At 43.1% G+C, this 21,601-nt stretch overlaps 2 protein-coding genes across 2 annotated transcripts; both read right to left on the reverse strand.

Annotated features, from left to right (window-relative positions):
- Positions 1 to 4,512: 4,512 nt before the first annotated feature.
- rpl22l1 (ribosomal protein L22-like 1) lies at positions 4,513 to 7,707 on the reverse strand. The gene is made up of 4 exons (XM_036125030.1): positions 7,606 to 7,707; positions 5,013 to 5,129; positions 4,739 to 4,860; positions 4,513 to 4,664 (listed from the first exon to the last, which is right to left on the reverse strand). Exons 1-4 carry the CDS (start codon positions 7,612 to 7,614, stop codon positions 4,517 to 4,519), a joined length of 396 nt encoding a protein of 131 aa, XP_035980923.1. The 5' UTR covers positions 7,615 to 7,707; the 3' UTR covers positions 4,513 to 4,516.
- A 2,850-nt stretch (positions 7,708 to 10,557) lies between these two features.
- Positions 10,558 to 18,854, reverse strand: eif5a (eukaryotic translation initiation factor 5A). Its single transcript, XM_036125029.1, has 5 exons — positions 18,726 to 18,854; positions 14,940 to 15,127; positions 14,719 to 14,823; positions 11,081 to 11,212; positions 10,558 to 10,953 (listed from the first exon to the last, which is right to left on the reverse strand). The coding sequence occupies exons 2-5, from the start codon at positions 15,105 to 15,107 to the stop codon at positions 10,888 to 10,890; spliced, it is 471 nt and encodes a 156-aa protein (XP_035980922.1). The 5' UTR covers positions 15,108 to 15,127; positions 18,726 to 18,854; the 3' UTR covers positions 10,558 to 10,887.
- Positions 18,855 to 21,601: the final 2,747 nt, after the last annotated feature.

Genomic DNA, 21,601 nt, shown 5'->3' on the forward strand with positions numbered 1-21,601 from the left:
CTGGAAGCGAGCTGCAGGCCTCCATGTTTGACCTCAGCTGATGTTTGTTTCTGTGGGAACTCACCAGGTGAGGCTCACCTGCAGAACAATGACCGCGTTTAGTTTTCTGTCTGTAGAATAAAATTATTCTCAGCTTTCTTTCCCTGCAAAACATAAATTTGATTTATTTTATTTTTGATATAAATAAAATCGCATGAAGGACATAATCTGAACTACGGTTATGATGGGAACTCCACATCAGGAGGAAGTTTCTCTGGTAATCTGTTGCAGTGGAAACAATTTCCTGTCATTTCTTTACCAACTTTATTATAACGCCCTTCAAAATTAAACCACGGTTCACAAATAACTTTGTATGCAGAAAATCAATTAATTGTTTTCATTAAACTTTAACAAAACTCTCCAAATGTATTTTTTAAGGAAAGCACCCTTCCTGCAGTTAAATTTATGTTTTCCCCCCTAAAATATAACAATAAATAACTAAATAAATGTAAATAAACTAAACTAAAATAGAACGGAATAAAAATAACTTAAATAAAAGTATTAAAACAAATAAGAAAAAGCAGTTAAATAATAAATAAAAATTAAATAAAGCTAAAATCTACATACATAAGAAATTTTAATTAAAAAGTATATCAACAAATGCAGGAGAAACATCCACACTCACACAATTTAGAGAAACCAATAATTTAACAGTCCTGTTTCAGATCATTGGCCAGAGAGGACATGCAGACAGACCCTGGTCAGGATTCAAACCCAGGATCTTGCTCCGAGGCACACGTGTCAAACTTGAGGCCCGCGGGCCAAATCCGGCCCATCAAGGCATTTTATCCGGCCCTCCAGAGCCAAAAAAGGCAGATCATGTCATAAAGTAGAAGCATATATCCTTTTATAGTGTATAAAGTGGCTAAAACTGTGCCTGCTGTAGCAAATGTTGATTCAGTTTTCCTACAACACATTAAAACAACCCAGAAATGTCCAAAAAGAGAAGAAGTGATGCAGAATGATTAGTTTAAAGAGTAACTCACCCAGATATCAACTTTATTTTCAGAAAAACTGTATAAACTGGACCTAAGGTGCTACTTTATGTTACTGTGCATTTTTTTATATTTCTATGTGAACTGGAATGAAATTAAGAAACCAAAAGTATCATCTATACAGGAGCAGCCGGCCCTTTAAATGACTTCAGGACGTCAAAGTGACCCATTATAGGAATGAGGTTGTCACTCCTGGTCCAAGGCAACACTGCTACTGACCCTGGAGCCAAAACATCTAAAATAAAGCTGCTTCAAATTAACTTAAAAATGACAATTAAACTAAAATAAATATAAATGAAGTGAAAAAAGCATTAGTAACCTAACAAATGAAGGCTAAATTGAATTACTTCATGAATTAAATCAAATTTAACAGAAACAAAACAAAGTGAACAGAAATGACAAACATGGTTGTGACCGACGCTCATAAATAGATAATTTAGTTTAAACCTGCAGAGGGAAGCGGTCCTACTGAGTAATTTAAGGTTTAAATCAGAGAGGCTCCCCGCAGCAGGAAGTCTGGATCCGCCCCTGAATTCACCAGGATCAGCGTGAGCTCCGTCAGGACGGTCCGGATGAGGCGTGTTGGTTTAATCTGCCGTAATCTGACGCCTGGAGTCAGATTACAGCGTCACCTGCAGGTGGAGGACGGCTTCAGGCGGGGAACAGGAGACCCCCCCCCCCCCACCTGCTGCTGGCGTACAGGCCGGGGTCAGACGTGCAGGGAAGAACATTTCTGCAGCGTGAAACCAGATTTTAGGCTGGACTACAGACTTCTTCTCCCTGGAGATGTTTAAACGGTTTCCTGGAGCTGTGCTGGGCTGCAGGTGGCAGCGTTCCTGAGGCTGCAGGCTGATGCAGAACAGATCCAGAGCAGGAGCGAGTCCAGCAGCTCTGAGGAGATCAGCAGAAGGAAGAAACCTGTTTGTGTTCAGGACCGAGCGGACGGCCTGAGGCGGTCTGGAGGCGAAGAAGGTCAGCTGCAGCTCCAGCTGTGGAGATCCCAGAGGACCCAGGAGGCTCCAGAATGTTTCTACCACCAGAGCAGAGCTTGCTCCACGCTGGCAGCACCAGGGTGGCTGTGAGCACAGCAGGAGGAAGAACTCTGCTGGAGGAAACCACCAAGGATGGAGGGAACTGAAATCAAGTCACATTTCATTGAGATTAGTATATTTATTCCTTGATTAGAGCAGGTAAATCAGACTATTTGCCACTGGAATAAGATTTTTTGCAATTAAAATAAGAACAATTCATCTCCATCATCTTATTTCAGGATATCTAATTATCTTTATTTAAGGGTAAAAATACTCATTCCAATGGTAAATAATCCTATTTAGCTGCTCAAATCAAGGAAAAGTATACTAATTTCAAGAAAATTTTAGTTCTCTTTATGTAACAAGACCACAGATGGACGGCAGAAGTCTGGTGCAGCATCACTTTCTCTGAGGAACCCTCAACGTCCTCCAAGAAACGCTTCCTCAGCAGCCCAGGACCACCTGGCTGATGATTGGTGGATTCTCCAGGCTGATGGAGACGTTTCCTCATGGAGGACATGTTTCTCAGGTCAGACTACTGACCTACAGGACCTCCTCAGATCTGAGCCCCTCAGAGAAGCTCCATCACCTCCAGGAGACCCTCAGAAGGTATGAAGGAGGATCAACACTGGACAGCTTCTCTTTTCACACTGATTTAATGGATTTTCTGAACATTTAGAAACCCGTTAATCATTTAATAACATTCAGTGGGTGGAAGATTGAAAACTGAAGACGTGGCTGTGATGCATCTCCACGTTTGTCACCACTGGCTCAGATGTTTGCTGCAGACCTTTAAAAACCAGCAGAGATGACGTTTAATTATTGTTGCTCTCACTCATTTCTTCCTGATTCCAGTTTAAATTATTTCCAATTTTTTTTTATTTACTCAGCTAAATAGGCGGCACCATCAGGAGCAACAGGAGACTAAAAACATGTAGTCATTATGGTTTAAAATAAAAGTCAAAGACTAACGGTAAACCTGTAGCAACTCTTATCTTTAAACCCTCAGCCTAAGGTCCTGTTGTTCTTTTTAGTTGCATTTATGGCTATAGCTTCATTTAAACACTTAGATTCATCATATTTCTAGTCTTATGGACATGATTTGTAAATTTTATACCAGTTGTGGGACTTTTTTGTCATTTTTTTTTCATTTATGAGCTTGGTTTCGTTTTTATGATCCACCTTCAGCTTCTCCTGATCTTCATGAAGACGGTTTCTGTTCTTAAAGCGTTTATTTTACTGCTTTGTTTTTGTCTGTTTTTTCCTGATTTAATCTCATCTGGTATAAAAACGGCTCCATAATTTAAACTTGACAGACACGGAGTCACGGCCGGTTCCTCTGAGATGTTCATTAGAGTAAAATATCCTGTAGTTTCTAAACTGGTTGTTTCTGAATCGTTAACGAGTCTCTAACTAGTTTTCCTTTGGATTAGTAAAAATAACCTGGTTTTGTCCACTTCTACTGGGTTTAAATGTGTTTTTAGCCCCTTTTCTCCAGCCTTTATCCTACAGGATTTATTTGACATCACTAAATTTAAACAAATTAACAAATTTAAACAAGTTATTCTGGGTTTATTTACCCTCATTTCTCCTAGCTGCAAATAGTTTGCAGGTTTATGGCTGTTTTCTTTCACATATTGCATTTTAGTTCAGCTCTTGTACACCACTGCAGCAGAACAGCGCCTCCTGTTGGAAGGTAAATGAACTTTAAAAGACTTTTGGCCCGAAATTCTCAAGTCAAAAGTACTCGAGGGCCAAAAAATGGATAAAAGCGATAAAAAAATAACCCAAAAATAATGTACTTTTTATTTACCCGCTTTAAAAAATATAATCTTAATAAAATTATTCAGATTTTACGTAGATCCAAAGATAAAAACAGGTTTTGCACATGTTTTATTAATAGATGCTCAGTTTGTAAGTTATGTCTGACTCAATAAAAATAAAAAAGTGAATTAATTTTGGTCTAGCAATGAGAACTGGAAGCCGGATATTTTCTTTCTTAGAAAACACTCGCTGTGTTTAGCTAATTTTAATAAAAAACTCCCTTTAATGCATGAAAGTTTGCATTTGAGTTGAAGTCCTCAGACAGATGTGGTTTTATTTACTCCCTCAGATTAAACAATGGTTTTATAAAAGATGAAAACATGTACCCAACATTTTCAGTTGTATGATTTTTACCTCTATTAATTTTATCCTCACAAAAATAAAATGTTTTTTTCTCCATCAGCCAAACCTTTCTAGAAATCCAGTCCAGGGCCACAAATGGCCGCTCTTTGCCCTAAATCCTGATTTTTTCGGTTTAAATCAGCTTCAGTTGGATTCAGAGATTAAAGACGTTTCTTTAAAGGATAAATTATTTTTACACACTGCTTTTATTGAGCGTCTCGTCACAATAAAGACTCAGAGCGGGTGATTTTCCTCCATCTTTATTCTCTGACAGACGGACCCTGGTCACTCGTCTGCCTCGGACTCGTCCTCGTCGTCCTGGCTGATCTGGAAGTAGCGCAGCTCGTACGTCTCCTTGTCGGACGCCACCACCCTCAGCCAGTCCCTCAGGTTGTTCTTCTTCAGGTACTTCTTGGTCAGGTACTTCAGGTACCTGCGGGGACGGGGTCAGGGGTCATCAGGGGTTTAGCGTCAGACGGTAACCAGCAGCGGCGGGCGCGGCCTCACCTCTTGGAGAACTGCTTCTCAGACGTCACGTTGATCTTGTTCTTCATGCGGCCGACCTGCACCACGCTCCCCAGGTTCCCCGTCTTTCCGTTCACCTTGATGCGCTCCTTCAGGAAGCTCTCCTGTCGGGCAGAGCACAGTCACGCACTAGGGAAGAGAGCCCTAGTCGAGCCGGAGCTAGGGAAGAGAACCCTAGTCCACACGCGTGGTTAGCTGGTTACCCGTCACCCTGATGTGGGACACAGGCGGACATCTGCCGACAGGAAGGACTTACAAAGTTAGCCGAGTCCAGGATGCCGTCCTCCACTGGGTGGGTCAGGTCCAGGGTGAACCTCCAGGAAGGAGCCTTTCTGGACCTCCTGGCTGCAGCGGGTCTCCTCGGCTTCACCTGCTTCACAAACCACAGCAGTGTTAGCAGAACTCACTGAGATTACCATAAATAAAACTTTAATCTAAACTACCAGCATGGTAGAGATGGGATTACATTAAACAATCTGTGGGGAAACCTCAGCGGGAGGAATAATCTCTGAGGAAACAGAGCGGTGATGTTTAATTGCAGCGTCCCACGTGTTTCAGACGCTGCTTTCCTGCCATCAGCTGGAGGCGGCTGATCAGGAGAACCTACAGAACCTACAGAACACCGGGGAACATCCTAGGGCTGGGCGATATGGATTAAAAAATAAATTTCCGATTTTATCATACCAAATCCGATTAATCGATTTTTTTCCTCCTTTTTGTTTCATAAAAAGAAATTAAAGAAATTATTTTAAAACCTTGCTTTTTATGTCAAGCATTTCGTCAGGGAGTTGACCTGAATTCAAAGTGCAATTAAAAACAAGCTGTAAAACAAGATGGCAGCCGTGCCATTATAAACAATGAAAATATAATAAAACATTTGCTGCTAGTGGTATTACACATTGAGCTAAGAACAGGACGGTAAACTTAGAACTAGGGCTGAACAATGTCAGAAAATAATCTAATTGTGATTTTTTATCTTAAATTTTTTTCAGTTTAATTTATCATGTCTTTTTAAACTTATACCAACAACAAATCAATCTGTTTCATCGCTGTGCAGATCAGGTGCTAAAAGAGCCGCTGTGTCTCTAACTGATATGTTTCAACCAAAAATAGGATTTGATTCAGACTTTTCTCTTCATTAACCACAAACAACAAAAATGGCCTCTAGATAAAGATGTTTGTAAACAAGGAGTATTTAAACAACAACTTTTAATGTTTTTATTAATCAGAATATTATTCAAGAGAACAGCTTTTAGTTGATTTGGACATCAATCCTTGTTGGACATAAAGAGCAACCAGCAAGTCTGAGTATTAAACTGATTAAACTTAAACTTAATGCTGTGGTGAGATTCCTATAAGTTTCTGGTAAAAACAAAAAAACAGTATGATTATATAAACCCTAAAACAAGTAATAAAACTAGATTATCACACTGCTGCAACTGTCTTCCCTTCCACATGGAGCAAACCCACTTTAAACATTTTACTGACACCTAAAGGATGCGTCTGATTCACTAATTGTTACATAGCCAAAAGTTGCTGACCTGCGATTTGGAAATTGCGTTAACATTGCGATTATATTGAAAATGCGATTAATTGCTCAGCCCTACTTAGAACTGGCCAGAATGTCACAACATTGATCAGGGAAGGACAACCACGGGTCCTAAGGGCCGACGTCCTGCTTGTTCAGGTCAGACTAACCTGTTATGGGGGATGTTATTATTATATTATATTTCCTGTTATTATTATCCCTGTAGATTTAGAATAGGACTTAAGACGTCAGTCAGATGTTTGATTTAGATTTAGATTAACTTTACTGTCCCAAAGGACATTTGTCTCGGTGCAGAGGCTGTTGTCACATTAAATTCACACATACAAACACTGCTATAAAAATTCCATTTTAAGAAAAATACATAAAACATGTATGTCGCATTACACTCACAATATGAAAAAACAAAATCAGGGTTTCAGAGCTGGGACTCACATCACATGCTGTTACACACTAAACATAAGCGTGAATGCCCAATCCACACTAATTTTCATATTTTTTATTATTATTACTTGGAACAATGTAACTTAATCTGATTTTGAAAATAAAAATTTTCAAAAACTAAAATAACCTGTAAAGTGCTTTAAAACTATGCTACAAAGGTGAGATGAGCAATATCAAAATCATTTTCCTCATCTTTCCAGGGACCAAAGTCAATGAAACAAAAAGTCAGGCTACATATTTGTCAGAAATTAACACTTTGGCATTTAGATGATGCAAATATATATGAACGAAAAACTAAGCCTATAATCTAAATTCCTTTAGATAAAATAACTTATTGTAGACGTTTGAAACGCCTGTAATAACTTGCAGGTCCAGCTGGGATCCTTTCATATTTATATTGCACTGGATCAGAACCAACTACAACACTACTGTTTAATCACAAGTACAGTATAGCTGAATAGAAAAGCATCACCTTTTTCAAAGACGTTTACACGTTTCAAATCACTAAGAAGCAAATAAAGCTAGTATAAGTATTGCCGAAGTGACTACAAGGCAACAAGCTACCTTTAAAACCACTAACAAGTAATATTAAAATTCACTAGATGGGATAAAAGTCAATCATAAATTAAATCTGGTATTTTTTCTAGGGAGTCTGGCCTGCCGGCGGACTGAGTGGGCCACGTGTTTAGGCTAAAGCTAACTGCTACTTTTTCTGGGGGGTTTTCTAAATAAAAACGTTAAAAATCGCACCGACTGGCTCAGACACTGCGGTCGCTCTTTGTTTTAATTAAAAACATAAATAGAATCAAATAAAATATCATCTAAATTAGTGAACGAAGGAAGAGCAACCCGGACTCACCGGCGCCATGTTGAGATCGAACGGGAAAAGGAAGAAGCGGATGTGACGTAAAACTGACGTGGCCGCCCGGCTTGAAACGCCCTTCCCAAATATGGTCAAAGCCAAAATAAAAAGCACGAAACGGGGAAACAACGAATCTATTTCAGGACAGTTTACAGCCTCATTACGTCGCAGATGTTTTATTAACCAAAAATAATGTATTTTTTAACGTTTGAAGCTAATAGATAATACTTTGAAACAACAGTTGATTTTTCTTCATGAAAGATTTATTTTTGTGCCGGAAACCAGTTTGTTGGCGCAGAACCCGTGAGCTGCGGGATGAGGCGGGTTCAAAGGTCAGCCGCGGCCCCGGTGATCAAGCTGCTGGTCCGGGTCAATCATTGACGCGCTGCCCGCCTGCAGCTCCACGCTGCCCGCTGGGTGAGTCAGAAACCACAGCCACGGCCCTGAGGGAAGAGCTGAGGGGAAAAGGTTCGTGTTTCCAGCGAGCAGACATGCAGGAAGGAGTGATTCATCTGCAGATGTTGGTGTCATGGCTGCAAGTGCAACACAGCAGAAAACAGCCTGAGTCAGGAACTCAGAGGATCTGCTCCATAGTCAGTCCAGAAGGTTCTGGTGCCGAGGAGAGCCTGGAAAACCTGAAAACGTTGTTCCAACTCAACCTGCTCCTTATATCTGATCATGTTCAGTTAACCCCCCCCCCCCCCCTGTAACTGTCATTTATGCATTCTCTGTACAAGTCACCATCGCTTCACTGGGATTCCAAAGGTGAAGTGATGACAATTGTGATATGGTATTACCTTATGTGGGATGTTGTGTGTATATATATATATATAAAACAATGTGTGTATTCTGGAGCATGTAACAAAAGTAATTTCCCCCTGGGATCATTAAAGTATGTCTGAGTCTGAACTTCCTGCTGGACTGAAATAATCAGAATCAGACTTACTTTAATGAAATAATAACTGCATCTACATTTATTATTTCTATCTGCTGATAAATCAGAATAATCCCATTCATTGCTCTCAGAACCAGAGCGCTGGTACTTCTGTAACTTTGGTGGGGAGAGTACTTTCATCACCCTTTATTGACTCCAACCCTTTGAGGAACATTTTAAGGTACTTTCACCTGAGTCAGTTCTTCTGTTCTCCAGAACCACCTTTTAATCCTGACCCATTCAGGCTGGATTCCTTTAACTGGACAGGCCGTGGTTCTGGAGGCCCAGGCGGGTCACCTCAGTGGTTGGTTCTGGTGCCTCACCTTGAACTAAACACCTTGGCCCAGTTAAAGTCGACAGTGGTTCAGGGAGCAGCCAACAAACCAAAGGTCCGGATCACCCAGAACCATCGCCGGTCCATTTCAGTGCTGAAAGCCTTCCAGAACCGACTTCTCTCTAGGAAACGTTTATAGATGCTGATATTTAACCAGCAGAGGCTCGTTATGACTTCAGGATTTAAACCAAAGGACCTGGATTTGTTAAATCTCACCATGAGACTTATGATTTGGTCTCTGTCATCAGAGTAGGTACCGGTTCTGTTCGGTGTGGAGCGGTACCGGTTCTGTCTGGAAATGAGACTCTCAGAGGGAAGCAGGAAGTTCTGCAGACTGGACTCCATCTGTGGAAACGTCCCTCTGGAGCTCCAGCAGCTTCCTGTCTTCTTTTTCCAGAAGCGAGGGATTTCTTCGCCCATCAGTTCAGAGATCCAGAGTTTTCTCTTCAGGTGAATGAAAATAAAATCCAGGTGAGGCACACCTGGCTCCACCAGCTCCAACTTCACCTCCATCTTTACTTTAGTCGTCCTTGTAGCGTGTTCCCGTTTTCCTTCTACTCAACTTTCCAGCAACATTCTCATACACACTTTCTATGAAGACACCCAACTTAATTTATCTGTAGTTCAGAATTCTGCATGTAAATTGGAAAGTTTAGTGGAAGGAAAACATGATTAACTGTAAGCCATAATCAGAATGATGTCATGTGATCATTTAGACTAGAATTACAGGTTGAATTGAAGTCGTTTATTGAGGAGCAGCTTTATGGATTTTTACAGATTCCTGCAGCATTGAGTGTTTTTTTATATTTATATTGATCATATATATATTTTTTTATAGTAAAACACCAGTGATCATCTCAGCCTGCAGCATTTAAGCAGAAGCTGCAAAAAAAAAAAACGTACAGAACCAGAACCGAGCAGCAGCACAGAGCGTTTTACCTCCGGCGACAGAAAAACCAGACAGCGGCTGCAGTTTTTGTCCATTTGTATCATCGTTTTTATTTTTGCCTTCTCCAGTCAGGTGACAAAGGCCTCGAGTGAACAAAAAGTTTGCAACTGAACCACCCGCCCAGAACCCAAATTAAGTCCCTCACAAAGAAAAGCAAAGCCTCACTGCAAACCGCCCCCCCACATGTAGGGAGGCCACGCCGCTCCGCAAAACTAAAACACTTTTTGTAATACAGGGGGTGGTGAGGGGGGGAGGGGGGGATGTGGGACCAGCCCCTCCACACCAGGCGGCCATTTTGGAGCCAACGGGTCCGCCACGACTGACGGCGAGGGGGGAGTTTCCGCTCCTGGAGGGGCGGCGGGGGAAGGAAGTCATTTCTCTCTTCTAGCTTTTGGAGCTTTACATGCTGGGGTGGGCCTGCGGTACCAGCCCCCCAGAACCAGAACCAGAACCGGGGGCCGGGGAGGAGGCCATGCTGGAGGGACGGCCTAAACCAGAGGAAGTATCTACAGGGCCGCCCCCCCCCCCCCACCCTTCCTCCCCTCTTAGGTCTGCTTTATGTCGTCTAAAGAATATAAAAAATAATAGTCATACAAAAGCCGAACCCCAAAGTTTGTCTGTTTTTCCTCTTTTTTTGTTGTTTTAAACATTCAGGAATGTGAGCGGCGAAAAAAAGAATAAAACTAAAAAAAGACTGAAGGCAAGAAGGAGCAGGAATGAGCGACTGGTGGGTTATTTTTTTTTTAAAGTCGTTTTTATATAAAGTAGTTTGTTACCAAACAAAAACTCAGTGATCAGGCAGAGGACCACGCAGCGGTGGAACATTCCCAACAGCAACGGAAAGGGAGAGAGTAATGAAGGCGGGGGGGAGGAAGAGGAGGAAGAGGAGGAGGAGGAAGAGGAAGGGGGGTAAAAAGATCAATGATGAGACAAATTACAACAGAATGATTTGAGGTTGTCTGTGAAGGCCGACGCTTTGGTGACTGAACCAATGAGAATGCAGGAGACCGGTTGTGGGGGGGTAAGGGGGGGGGGGGTGCCTGGCCAGCGGAGCCTGCCTCCCTATTTGCTGGCCAGGACCTTGGTGGCGACGGCACATTCCTCCCCCATGGCAGCGATGACGGTGACCTGTGGAGGAGAGAGGCAGCGTGTTGGAGTCAGTCATCTGAAACCGTACCCAGACCCCCCCCCCCCCCCCTCTCTCTACCCCCCCCCCCCCCTCCTCTACCCCACCAGGGCGGGCAGCTGGACTCACCATAAATTCTTCACCCGCCTCGAACTTTGATTCAATTTCCTTGCCCACGTCGCTCTCGGGGACGCGCAGGTCCTCCCTGATGTCGCCGTTGTCGCTCATCAGGGACATGTAGTTTTCATTAATGTTAACCAGCTGCAGAGAAAACAGAGGATGAAAACGATGACAAAACAACGGGGGGGGGGGGGGGGGGGGTGTCACCATTTAACGACCAGCCCAACCAGGCTTCCTGCTGCTCAGCTTAAATAACCGTCAGCAGCTTCTGATCCATCGCCACCCTGATCCTACTCTGCAAAACGACAACTAAAAGTACGCTAAATAAGATTATTTACCAATGGAATGAGATTTTTACACTTAAATTAATTCATCTCCAGCTTATTTAAAGTGCAGGATGTTATTCATCCTGCAAAGATACTTTATTCATCCTGCAAAGATACTTTATTCACCCCCGCAAAGTTACTTTATTCACCCCCGCAAAGTTACTTTATTCACCCCCGCAAAGTTACTTTATTCACCCCCGCAAAGTTACTTTATTCATCCTGAAAAGTTACTTTATTCATCCTGAAAAGTTAAATTCAATTCAATTTTATTTATATAGCGCCAAATCATGAAACATGTCATCTCAAGGCACTTTACAAAGTCAAGTTCAATCATATTATACAGATTGGGTCAGATTATACAGATTGGTCAAAAATGTCCTATATAAGGAAACCAGTTGATTGCATCAAAGTCTCTCCAAGCAGCATTCACTCCTGGAGAACCGTAGAGCCACAGGAAGAGTCATCTGCATTGTCCATGGCTTTGCTGCAATCCCTCATACTGAGCAAGCAAAGTTACTTTAATACCCTGAAAAGTTACTTTAATACCCTGAAAAGTTACTTTAATACCCTGAAAAGTTACTTTAATACCCTGAAAAGTTACTTTAATACCCTGAAAAGTTACTTTAATACCCTGAAAAGTTACTTTAATACCCTGAAAAGTTACTTTAATACCCTGAAAAGTTACTTTAATACCCTGAAAAGTTACTTTAATACCCTGAAAAGTTACTTTAATACCCTGAAAAGTACTTTAATACCCTGAAAAGTTACTTTAATACCCTGAAAAGTTACTTTAATACCCTGAAAAGTTACTTTAATACCCTGAAAAGTTACTTTAATACCCTGAAAAGTTACTTTAATACCCTGAAAAGTTACTTTAATACCCTGAAAAGTTACTTTAATACCCTGAAAAGTTACTTTATTCTGGAATCTACTGCAATTCACTGAAATTCTTAAGCAGTATGCAAATGAAATTTTGTTCTGTACGCACTCTATGCATACAAAATGACAATAAAGTTTGTCTAAGTCTAATTATCTTATTTTAGGGCTATAAATACTCATTCCATGTTGCTTTTAGTTCCCTCTGATGAAGCGTCCTGCACAGCATCTGGATCCTCACAACCAATCAGAACCTTTTCCATCCAGAAACACGACATTGGACCAATGAGAGCGGCCGGCACCGAGCTAACGGTACCGCCACATTAAAGGCAAACGCTGAACGGACCTGAAAGTAATACCGGCTGTTAGGACCAGCATCCAGAACCCAGAGTCCTGGAGGAGCAGGCCGGGTTTATTAAACGGGCTGAAGGTGTAACCCAGAAATAAAGGAACATCTAGATCAGAGGTGTCAAACTAATTTCTATATGGGGCCACTTTGGCGTCATGAAGTCATTAAAAGGGCCGCTTGCATGTGTAGAGACGATACTTTTCATTTCATAATTTCATTCCAGTTCACACAGTAGTATAAAAAACACACAGTAACATAAAAGTAGCACCCTTAGCCCCAGTTTATACAGTTTATCTGCAAAAAAAAGTTGATATTGGGGTGAGTTACACTTACAGGAGGCACAGTTTTAGCTACTTTATACACTTTAAAAGGATATATGCCTTTTTTTTTGGCTCTCAAGGGCCGAATAATTTACCTTGATGGGCCGGATTTGGCCCGCGGGCCTTGAGTTTGACACCTGTGATCTAGATGATTCTCAGGCACCAGGAATAAAAAGAGGAACGTTCTGCACCGTTAACGGGTCACTGGTACCAGAACACAGCGACTGTTCAGACTGGAGCCGTTACCAGAAGACGCTGCAGGAGCAGGCGGATCAGAACCAGTAAACTGAGGCCTGCAGGCGTTTCTATCGCATCTCTATCCTTTAAAACTCGTCTCCAAACAGAGACGACGACTAGCTGCTCCCTGTGGAGCCCAGATAATCAGAACCGGGTCTGGTTCTGCCTCGTCTGCCGTTAAGAGCTCACATTAAAAGGCTGTGACACAGGAAAGGAGACGGAGACTCAATCAGGACTAAAGGAGAGCAGAAAACGTTCTGGCTTTAGATTGGTGATTGTTAGAACCTAGAACCAGTGTCTGCAGTTTTATCATCATCTCTAAACAAAAAGCTGAAACATTAAACACCATCAGACTCTACAGGCATGTGGTGACAGAACCTCAGCGGTCCAGATTAAACCTCCATGTCAGCATCAGCTGTACGGCGCTGAAGGATTCTCCTCTTCATCATGATTAATAACTCCTCCTCCTCCATGTGGGACCCCACAGGGCTCCGTTCTGGACCCTCTGCTCTTCTCCCTTCATTAGCCGTCACTGGGGGCGGGTATTCCTCCAGCAGCGGCTTATTAATATTCTCTTTTTAAAAAAGAAAGCCTTAGAGGTCAGTTGCTTAGACTTTTACTGTAAAGGCCCCCGCTACAAATGTTAGGCCCATATTTTACATTTAAATGTCACGTTGACCCTTTGGTTAGAAGCTTGTTGCAGCTTTTAGACAAAGTTGAGCCATCCTGACCTTCAGGAGGCTATTGATCCTCTCGTTAGCTCTAAACTATTAATATTAATACGCTTTGTGTGTCTCTAAATGACGTTCAGCTAGCCTGGATGCAGCCGCTCATCTTTTGACCAACACCTGCTAACTTTATTTAAACCCGCAGTTTTACATCAACTCTGGCTTCCTGTTGCCTTTAGGACTGAATTTAAACTTTCCCCGCTGGTTTTTATTCTCTTAATGACCTCAGGCCTCCTGGTTTATCTGAACAGGTATGTGTTTGTGGGCGTGGTCAATCATCCAGTCAGCTTTTACTGGACGTCCCCAGCACTAGATGCCGATGTGAGCGTGTCCTCAGGGTCCGGTGTCCTGCAGCTTTCAGCGTCTCTGGTCCTGGATCAGCCCCTCAGTCTTCAGTCAGGTGCTAATCACCTGAATACTGGACTCAGGTGTGCTGGACCAGACGCCTTAAAGCTGCAGGACCTTCTAGAATCAGCGTACCTTCATGGCATCACTGAACCGGCCCTTTTTAATTCTGTTTATCCTCTTTATACTGAATTATTTCCATTTTCTGTGATCTTTATGGGACTTTGATGCACATTTGTCTTTATACAGATTTTAAAAAGCTTGATAAATCAAAAGTGCATCAAGAAACGTTTTCCCTTCAGCTAAAACTTGAAAGACTTCAGATTAAAAAAAGGACCTCATCTCCATGATTTCTGATTTTACCGGGAATTATGGGTAATCACGGCTGTTCTAGCCGCGCTGTCTACCTGCAGACGTCTCTGTTTTAACCCAGGTAGTCGCTCTGCGGTGAGAAACAGGCGCGTACCTGATAGTCTGTCCTTTTAATGGCGGGAACATCCATGTTGTGGGTGGAGGGGCACATGTCTTCATACTTCTTGTTGGTGAAGATGTCAATACCAACCAGGTTAACCTGCAGAGAACCAGACACACCGCTGAGGTCAGGTCCAGTAAAATAATAATCCACAGTGATAACGTCCCTCAGGGGGAAAGTATGTCGTAGCTTTCTAGACGAACACGGCGCCGTACCTTGGCGTGTCCGTGCTTGCCGGTCTTGGAGGTGGACATCTCCACGATTTTGCAGGGACGTCCCTTCAGCACCACGTAGCCGTTCTTACGCAGGGCAGAGCACTGCATGGGGAAGGTGGCGGAGGCGCCAGACTCGCCGGTCTGGAAGTCAAGATCGGGATCTGCCATGGTGCGATGGGTCTGGGGCGCTGAGAGGAGACAGGGCGGAGGAGACAGGGCGGAGGAGACAGGGCAGAGGAGACAGGGCAGAGGAGACAGGGCAGAGGAGACAGGGCAGAGGAGACAGGGCAGAGGAGACAGGGCAGAGGAGACAGGGCGGAGGAGACAGGGCGGAGGAGACAGGGCGGAGGAGACAGGGCGGAGGAGACAGGGCGGAGGAGACAGGGCAGAGGAGACAGGGCAGAGGAGACAGGGCGGAGGAGACAGGGCGGAGGAGACAGGGCGGAGGAGACAGGGCGGAGGAGACAGGGCGGAGGAGACAGGGCGGAGGAGACAGGGCAGAGGAGACAGGGCGGAGGAGACAGGGCGGAGGAGACAGTTATCCAGCTGGTCGGGTGAAGCAGCTCTAACTCCAGTAGCGCTGGGCGATATGGATTAAAAAATAAATCTCCGATTTTATCATACCAAATTCGATTAATCGATTTTTTCCTCCTTTTTGTTTCACAAAAAGAAATTAAATAATTTTAAAACCTTGCTTTTTATGTCAAGCATTTCATCAGGGAGTTGACCTGAATTCAAAGTGCAACTAAAATCAAGCTGTGAAACGTAAAACAAGATGGCAGCCGTGCCATTATAAACAATGAAAATATAACAAAACATTTGCTGCTAGTGGTATTACACATTGAGCTAAGAACAGGCTTCACTGCACTTGTGAACTTCAAACTAAGTTAAAAAAAAGTAAATAAGTAAATGAAGTACCTCGTATTATGGTAAAAAAAAAGTTTCCACTTAACAATATTTTGACAATACATTTGCCTAAACATATATTCAGCATCACATGCTGTTCTCTTCATGGAAACCCAATGAGTGTATTGGCAAAATAAAATCCAGATTTTCCAAAAATGAAATCTTAAAGAATTGTAAATTCGAATTAAATCGATTTATTGCCCAGCCCTAAACTCCAGACACCAAAACCTGCAGTCAACCGTCTAACGTACGATCCCAGTTTCTAACAAATGTTCCCAGAAACAAAGCCTACTACATCAATAAACATAAATATTTTATTACCATGTGTAAAAAAAGGCTAAACAGAGTAAAGAGTTTAAAAGCGTGGATATTCTCCCTACACGACCCTCTAGTTCAGTAGTTTCCAGCCGTCTGGTCATATCTGACGTATATTTATATTCTTCATAATGGACTGATAAGAATGTTTGATACTTTTATCTCTTAACGCATGACAGGGTTCCTACAGCATAAGGGTTAAATTCATGACTTTTTAATGCCACTTGAAATAAAAAGTTAAGCCCAACTTCACGATAAACAAGATAAACCTCGTTGCGACAACTTCACCCAAATGTTTATTTTAACATAAACCGTTACTTTCTGGCCCAGTAGACATGTTTAACATTTTGAAAAATATTCCATATAGGAAGAAAGCTAAAAACACACAAATTACAGATATATTTTTAACAACTACTGAACTGAATTCACAAACTTTGTTTTGTGAATTCTAAAATAAACTACTAAAATAAACTATAAATCAGTTTTAAAAACCACAACATAACCAGTGCCAACTCTTTTTCGCAGCTATGGTCCAGCTGCAACAGTTTTTATTGGTTCTGCTAGCGGGACGGAACCAATAATGGTTACATTGAGCCGTTTGGTAAGTTAAAAAATATATAATTGTGTCAATTATTTTACTGTTGGGTAAGGATTACAAAAATAAAATCCTATTTATGACCTGGTAACAATTTTAAGACATAAGAAAGATTGATTTAAGACATTTTAATGCCTATTAAGGCCTTAGTTTTATATTACAGAATTCATTGCCTTTTAAGACTTTTTAAGGATCCACGGGAACCCTGCTATATTCTTATATTTATCATAACACATAAAAACCTGAGACCTGATGGAATGAAAGAGTTTTAGCCTCTGGAGTATAAATACTGAAGAAACTTTAACTGGAAACTAACCCCACAGATTGATATCCTGACAACCTTTAATCAGTTTTCAGCTGATTTCAGCCGTTTTCCCCCTAAAGGGCTGCAGGTCAGTATGAAACCATTACTGATCAGCACTGGAATAATATAAATATTTATGCCGATTAAACATTTCCTTCACAATAATGTCCCCCACACCTTTGATTAAGACTTTTGTCAATAAGATTTGAAAAAAACTGGGAGCAGAGATGAGGCTTAAAGTCAATCAAAGCAGCAGAACAGAAATTAAATTATAACCTACCAAAAGGTGCTTTTAAGCCTTCATTTGTGATTAAAATTGTGCAAATATTTCAGCATCTAATAGATTTATCACGTAGTTTGATTCTTTTCTTTCATGCAAATACGTCTTCAGGCGTTCAAGTGGTTTTAAAACTTTAATCAAATCTGTTTTTCTATATTATTTCAGCCCTAATTCAGGTTTCTGAGGATTTTATTGAGGCTAAAGAGAAAAACATTACAGTTAAGCAGCAAACTCTTCCATTAATGGTTTATTATTCAGTATTTATGGTTCTAAACCCTCATACAGCTCTGAGATAACTAGTGTGGGGAAATTAAAAGGCAGCCAGCACATGAATCCTGCTTTACTGACATGAAACGTCAGCATTTGCTCTGACTTTAATCACCTTTAACTTTTAAATGATGTTTTAAATCGCCTGCTCGGGACCAATTAGCCTCTCCGGGGCCTTTCTGCAGCGATCCGGCTCACGTCGGAACCGCGGGTCGGTTTTCTGGCCAGAGAACCGCTCCCCTGTCCGGGTTCGGTGCTCCGACCGGACGGAACCGGGGCTGCATGCGGAGCGGCGAAGAATCCGCAGCGTCCGTGAAACGTGGAAGCTCGGCGGGGCTAACCGGCTAAACACGAGGCTCAACTGCTGTGTCATCCAGAGCGGCTCCGGGCGGCCCGGTCCCGCTCCGGGAGCACGGACCCGGCGTTTTACAGCGGAACGGGAGGGAATGTGAGCGAGGCAGCAGAACCACGGGTCTCCACCGGGGATTAACGGGACGATTTAAGGAAAGTAGCACCAGCTAGCTTGGCCTTCGGTTAACAACACGGACACATAACGGCGAAGCCAGGAGGGGAGCGACATTTACCGGCGTTAAATGCACCTTTACCGCGTCGTTACGTTAATAACCGATGTTATATTTAACATCCACCGGAGCAAACTGCCGGTAATTCGTTGTCTGGTGTCCGTTATTTAACATTTGGGAGCTAGCGCGAAGCTAACAGCTGCTACCAATGCTAGCAGCGGCTAGCTGCCAAATAAAGACGCGAATTCGCTCCGCGTCTGACGGCGGCTCGCCGTTCCGCGGCCATCGCGGCCTCCACGGGCGGGAGATGACCGCCGTGGGGCGGCGTGGAAAGGCAGGAAAACCACGCGCGGCGTGACAGCGAGGAGCGCCGCGCCGCCGAAGGCCGCATGTCCCTTTGATTCAGCCCCGGACACCCACACCCTGCCCCGCCGCCCGACTGGAATCCACCGGCGAACCCCGGCAACTACTCCGTGGGGCTCGCTCACCGGGAAGGAACCCCGTTCCCGTCTCCGAATCCGCTCTCGGGTGAGCTAAAAACGGATAAAGTTCCCCGTTTATTCCCTGAAGGAAGAAACACGCGCCATGCCGCACTTACCTTCCGAGCAAAAAGAGGACCGAAAGTGCGCAGGCGCAGCAAACTTGACTGCAGCATCCGCGGAGCACGCGGGGAGGAGGGGGGCCTTTATGTGTGCGGCCAGGCTGCGCTGGTTGCCAGGTCCGGCCCACGCCACCCCGACTGGGGCGGAGAGACAGGCCTGGACGTGCCCGAGACCAACCTGGCAACCCGTCAGCGCGCTGAGACGCTGCTGGTAGCGGGGATTCCGATGATTCTGCACGGATAAAACAGCCAGGAGTGGCCCAAAATGGACGTAATTTGGAACCCGTGTAGACTAGCGATGGATGTATAAACAGTTTGATTTACAAGGAACTGGGAGATGTAGAACAGAAACCCCAGGACATAAACTCTCAGTTAGCATATACACCTACAGCACTTCTCATTATTTCAGCAGATTATCACACTAAACTTTTAACTCTTTTACAGAACTCCATCACCAAGCGCTCAATATTTGTAAAGTGGAAGGAAAATTATAAATGATTTTATGAAAGTGTTTACAAATAAAATCTGAAAAGAAAAACACACAATGTCTAGTAAGGAAATGTTTTTTTTTTACACAAATTAATTGGTAACAGAATAACCCCAATAAATTAATAAACAAATATAACTGAAATGTTTTGTGGTCTAAGTTTTATTTCTAAAACCATTTTAGAATTTACAGGAATGCCGAATTATAAGTTAGAGCAAGGACCACCAACGTTTTTTAAACTGAGAGCTACTTCATTGGTACCGTGTCATACGAAGGGCTACCTGTACTGAGGCAGGAGGCAGAGACGAATATTCTGACGTTCTCTCTGACAGAGACGAGTATGGAGAGGATCAGGAAGGAGGTACAGCTCATGTTAGACGTTCTGGAGATAAAGCCAGAGACGCCAGACTCTGATGGTTTGGACCAGTTCAGAGGAGGGATGGTGAGGACATTGGTGGAAGGATACTGAGAATGAAACGGCCAATTGGGAGGCCTGGAGGAAGACCAGAGAGGAGATTTATGGGTGGAGCTAAAGAGGACATGAAGGTAGCTGGTGTGAGAGAAGAAGATGCAGAAGGTTAGGGTAGATGGAGACAGAGGAGTTGCTGTGGCAACCCCTGAAAGGGATAATTGGAAAGATGAAGCATAGGAATGTCTAATTAGCAATCAATTACTCCATGATTCTCTCTGATTCAAACATGATGTGACACAGAGTCTCATTTCTCTTTGCCAGAGTCAGAATCAGCTTTATTGGTCAGGATTTTGCTCAATCAGATAATGAGACTTTGGTTACAGATTTCACACATGGAGGTAAGAATGTTTCAAAACATCCGCGCTTGTATTTTGGATGTGAACACCTGGAAATTATGATACGAAAAGTTGTACAGCAAATTTTTTTAACTTGTACAACTAAATAATTATTCGTACAGAAGCAAAAAATTCTTTACATGTTTACATTTTTTTTTATCTTCAGCCAAATTTCCCACTACAACTACAAGTCAGTAAACACAACTTTTAGAATGTGCTGCTACTATTGGTCAACTTGTGGCGCTGTTCGTGTTTGAGCAGGAAAAGATGCTCATTCGCCTCACCTGCTGCTGCCGTTCAGTCAGGAAGTTGGTGATCCACTGACAGGAGAAGACTGGCACTGTGAGCTTCTGTTGGAAAATGTCTGGGCTGAGATGAAGTCCAATAACAAGATCCTGGCGAATGTCCTTGGGTGGTTGAGGGGGTGCAGGATGAAGATTAGTCCCAAGCTGACTGCATCATGGGTCAACCTTTTTGGCCAGTTAGCAAGCAGCAGGGGCCTGTGATGTCCTTCAGATGCTTCAACATGAGTCACTCTAAAGATTTCATGATCACAGATGTCAGAGTGACAGCTCTGTAATCCTGTTATTCAATTTTAATTATATAGCATCAATTAACATCACATCATCTCAAGGCTCTTTCCAGCGTCAGACTCCATCAGATCCTCCAGGTTGGTGAGAAAGTTTCCTCTCTAAGGAAACCCAGCAGGTTGCATCAAGTCTCTCCAAGCAGCATTCACTCCTCCTGAAAGAGCGTAGAGCCACAGTGGACAGTCGTCTGCATTGTTGATGGCTTTGCAGCAATCCCTCATACTGAGCATGCATGAAGCGACAGTGGAGAGGAAAACTCCCCTTTAACAGGGAGGAGAACCTCCAGCAGAACCAGAACCAGGCTCAGTGTGAACGCTCATCTGCCTCCACCCACTGGGGCTTAGAGAAGACAGAGCAGAGACACAGAAAGCTCAGAAGCTCACATTGACCCAGGAGTACTTTCTATGTTAGAGAAGACAGAGCAGAGACACAGAAAGCTCAGAAGCTCACATTGACCCAGGAGTACTTTCTATGTTAGAGAAGACAGAGCTGAGACACAGAAAGCACAGAAGCTCACATTGACCCAGGAGTACTTTCTATGGTAGAGAAGACAGAGCAGAGACACAGAAAGCACAGAAGCTCACATTGACCCAGGAATACTTTCTATGTTAGATGGTAATAGAGGATGATCTGCCTCCCCTGATGATGTCACAGCTAACAGAACGCCAGACCAGGTGTACCTTCTATGAAGAGAAAAATGACAGAGAACAAAAAGTTAAAAGCTGAAATAACAACAAGCAATGCAGATTGGAGAGCAGTAGGAGAAATCAGCAGAGAGAGAGAAATAGACCCTGATGTCCTCCAGCAGCCTAAGCCTATAGCAGCATAACTATAGAGGTAGCTCAGGGTAACATGAGCCACTCTGACTATAAGCTTTGTCACAAAGGAAAGTTTTAAGATTAGTCTTAAAAGTAGACGGGGTGTCTGCCTCACGGACCAAAACTGGGAGTTGGTTCCACAGGAGAGGAGCCTGATAGCTAAAGGATCTG

This window comes from Fundulus heteroclitus, chromosome 21 (genome assembly GCF_011125445.2).
Source record: "Fundulus heteroclitus isolate FHET01 chromosome 21, MU-UCD_Fhet_4.1, whole genome shotgun sequence".
Lineage (NCBI taxonomy): Eukaryota > Metazoa > Chordata > Actinopteri > Cyprinodontiformes > Fundulidae > Fundulus > Fundulus heteroclitus.

Excerpts from the sequence above, each read along its gene's own strand:
- eif5a (XM_036125029.1), bottom strand. The coding sequence starts at position 15,107 with ATGGCAGATCCCGATCTTGACTTCCAGACCGGCGAGTCTGGCGCCTCC. Across the intron at positions 14,824-14,939 it reads GCAAGCACGGACACGCCAAG|GTTAACCTGGTTGGTATTGA; the intron begins GTACGGCGCCGT and ends GGTTCTCTGCAG. Across the intron at positions 11,213-14,718 it reads TTAAAAGGACAGACTATCAG|CTGGTTAACATTAATGAAAA; the intron begins GTACGCGCCTGT and ends TTTTCTCTGCAG.
- rpl22l1 (XM_036125030.1), bottom strand. Across the intron at positions 4,861-5,012 it reads TCCTGGACTCGGCTAACTTT|GAGAGCTTCCTGAAGGAGCG; the intron begins GTAAGTCCTTCC and ends TCTGCCCGACAG. Across the intron at positions 4,665-4,738 it reads GAGAAGCAGTTCTCCAAGAG|GTACCTGAAGTACCTGACCA; the intron begins GTGAGGCCGCGC and ends CCGTCCCCGCAG.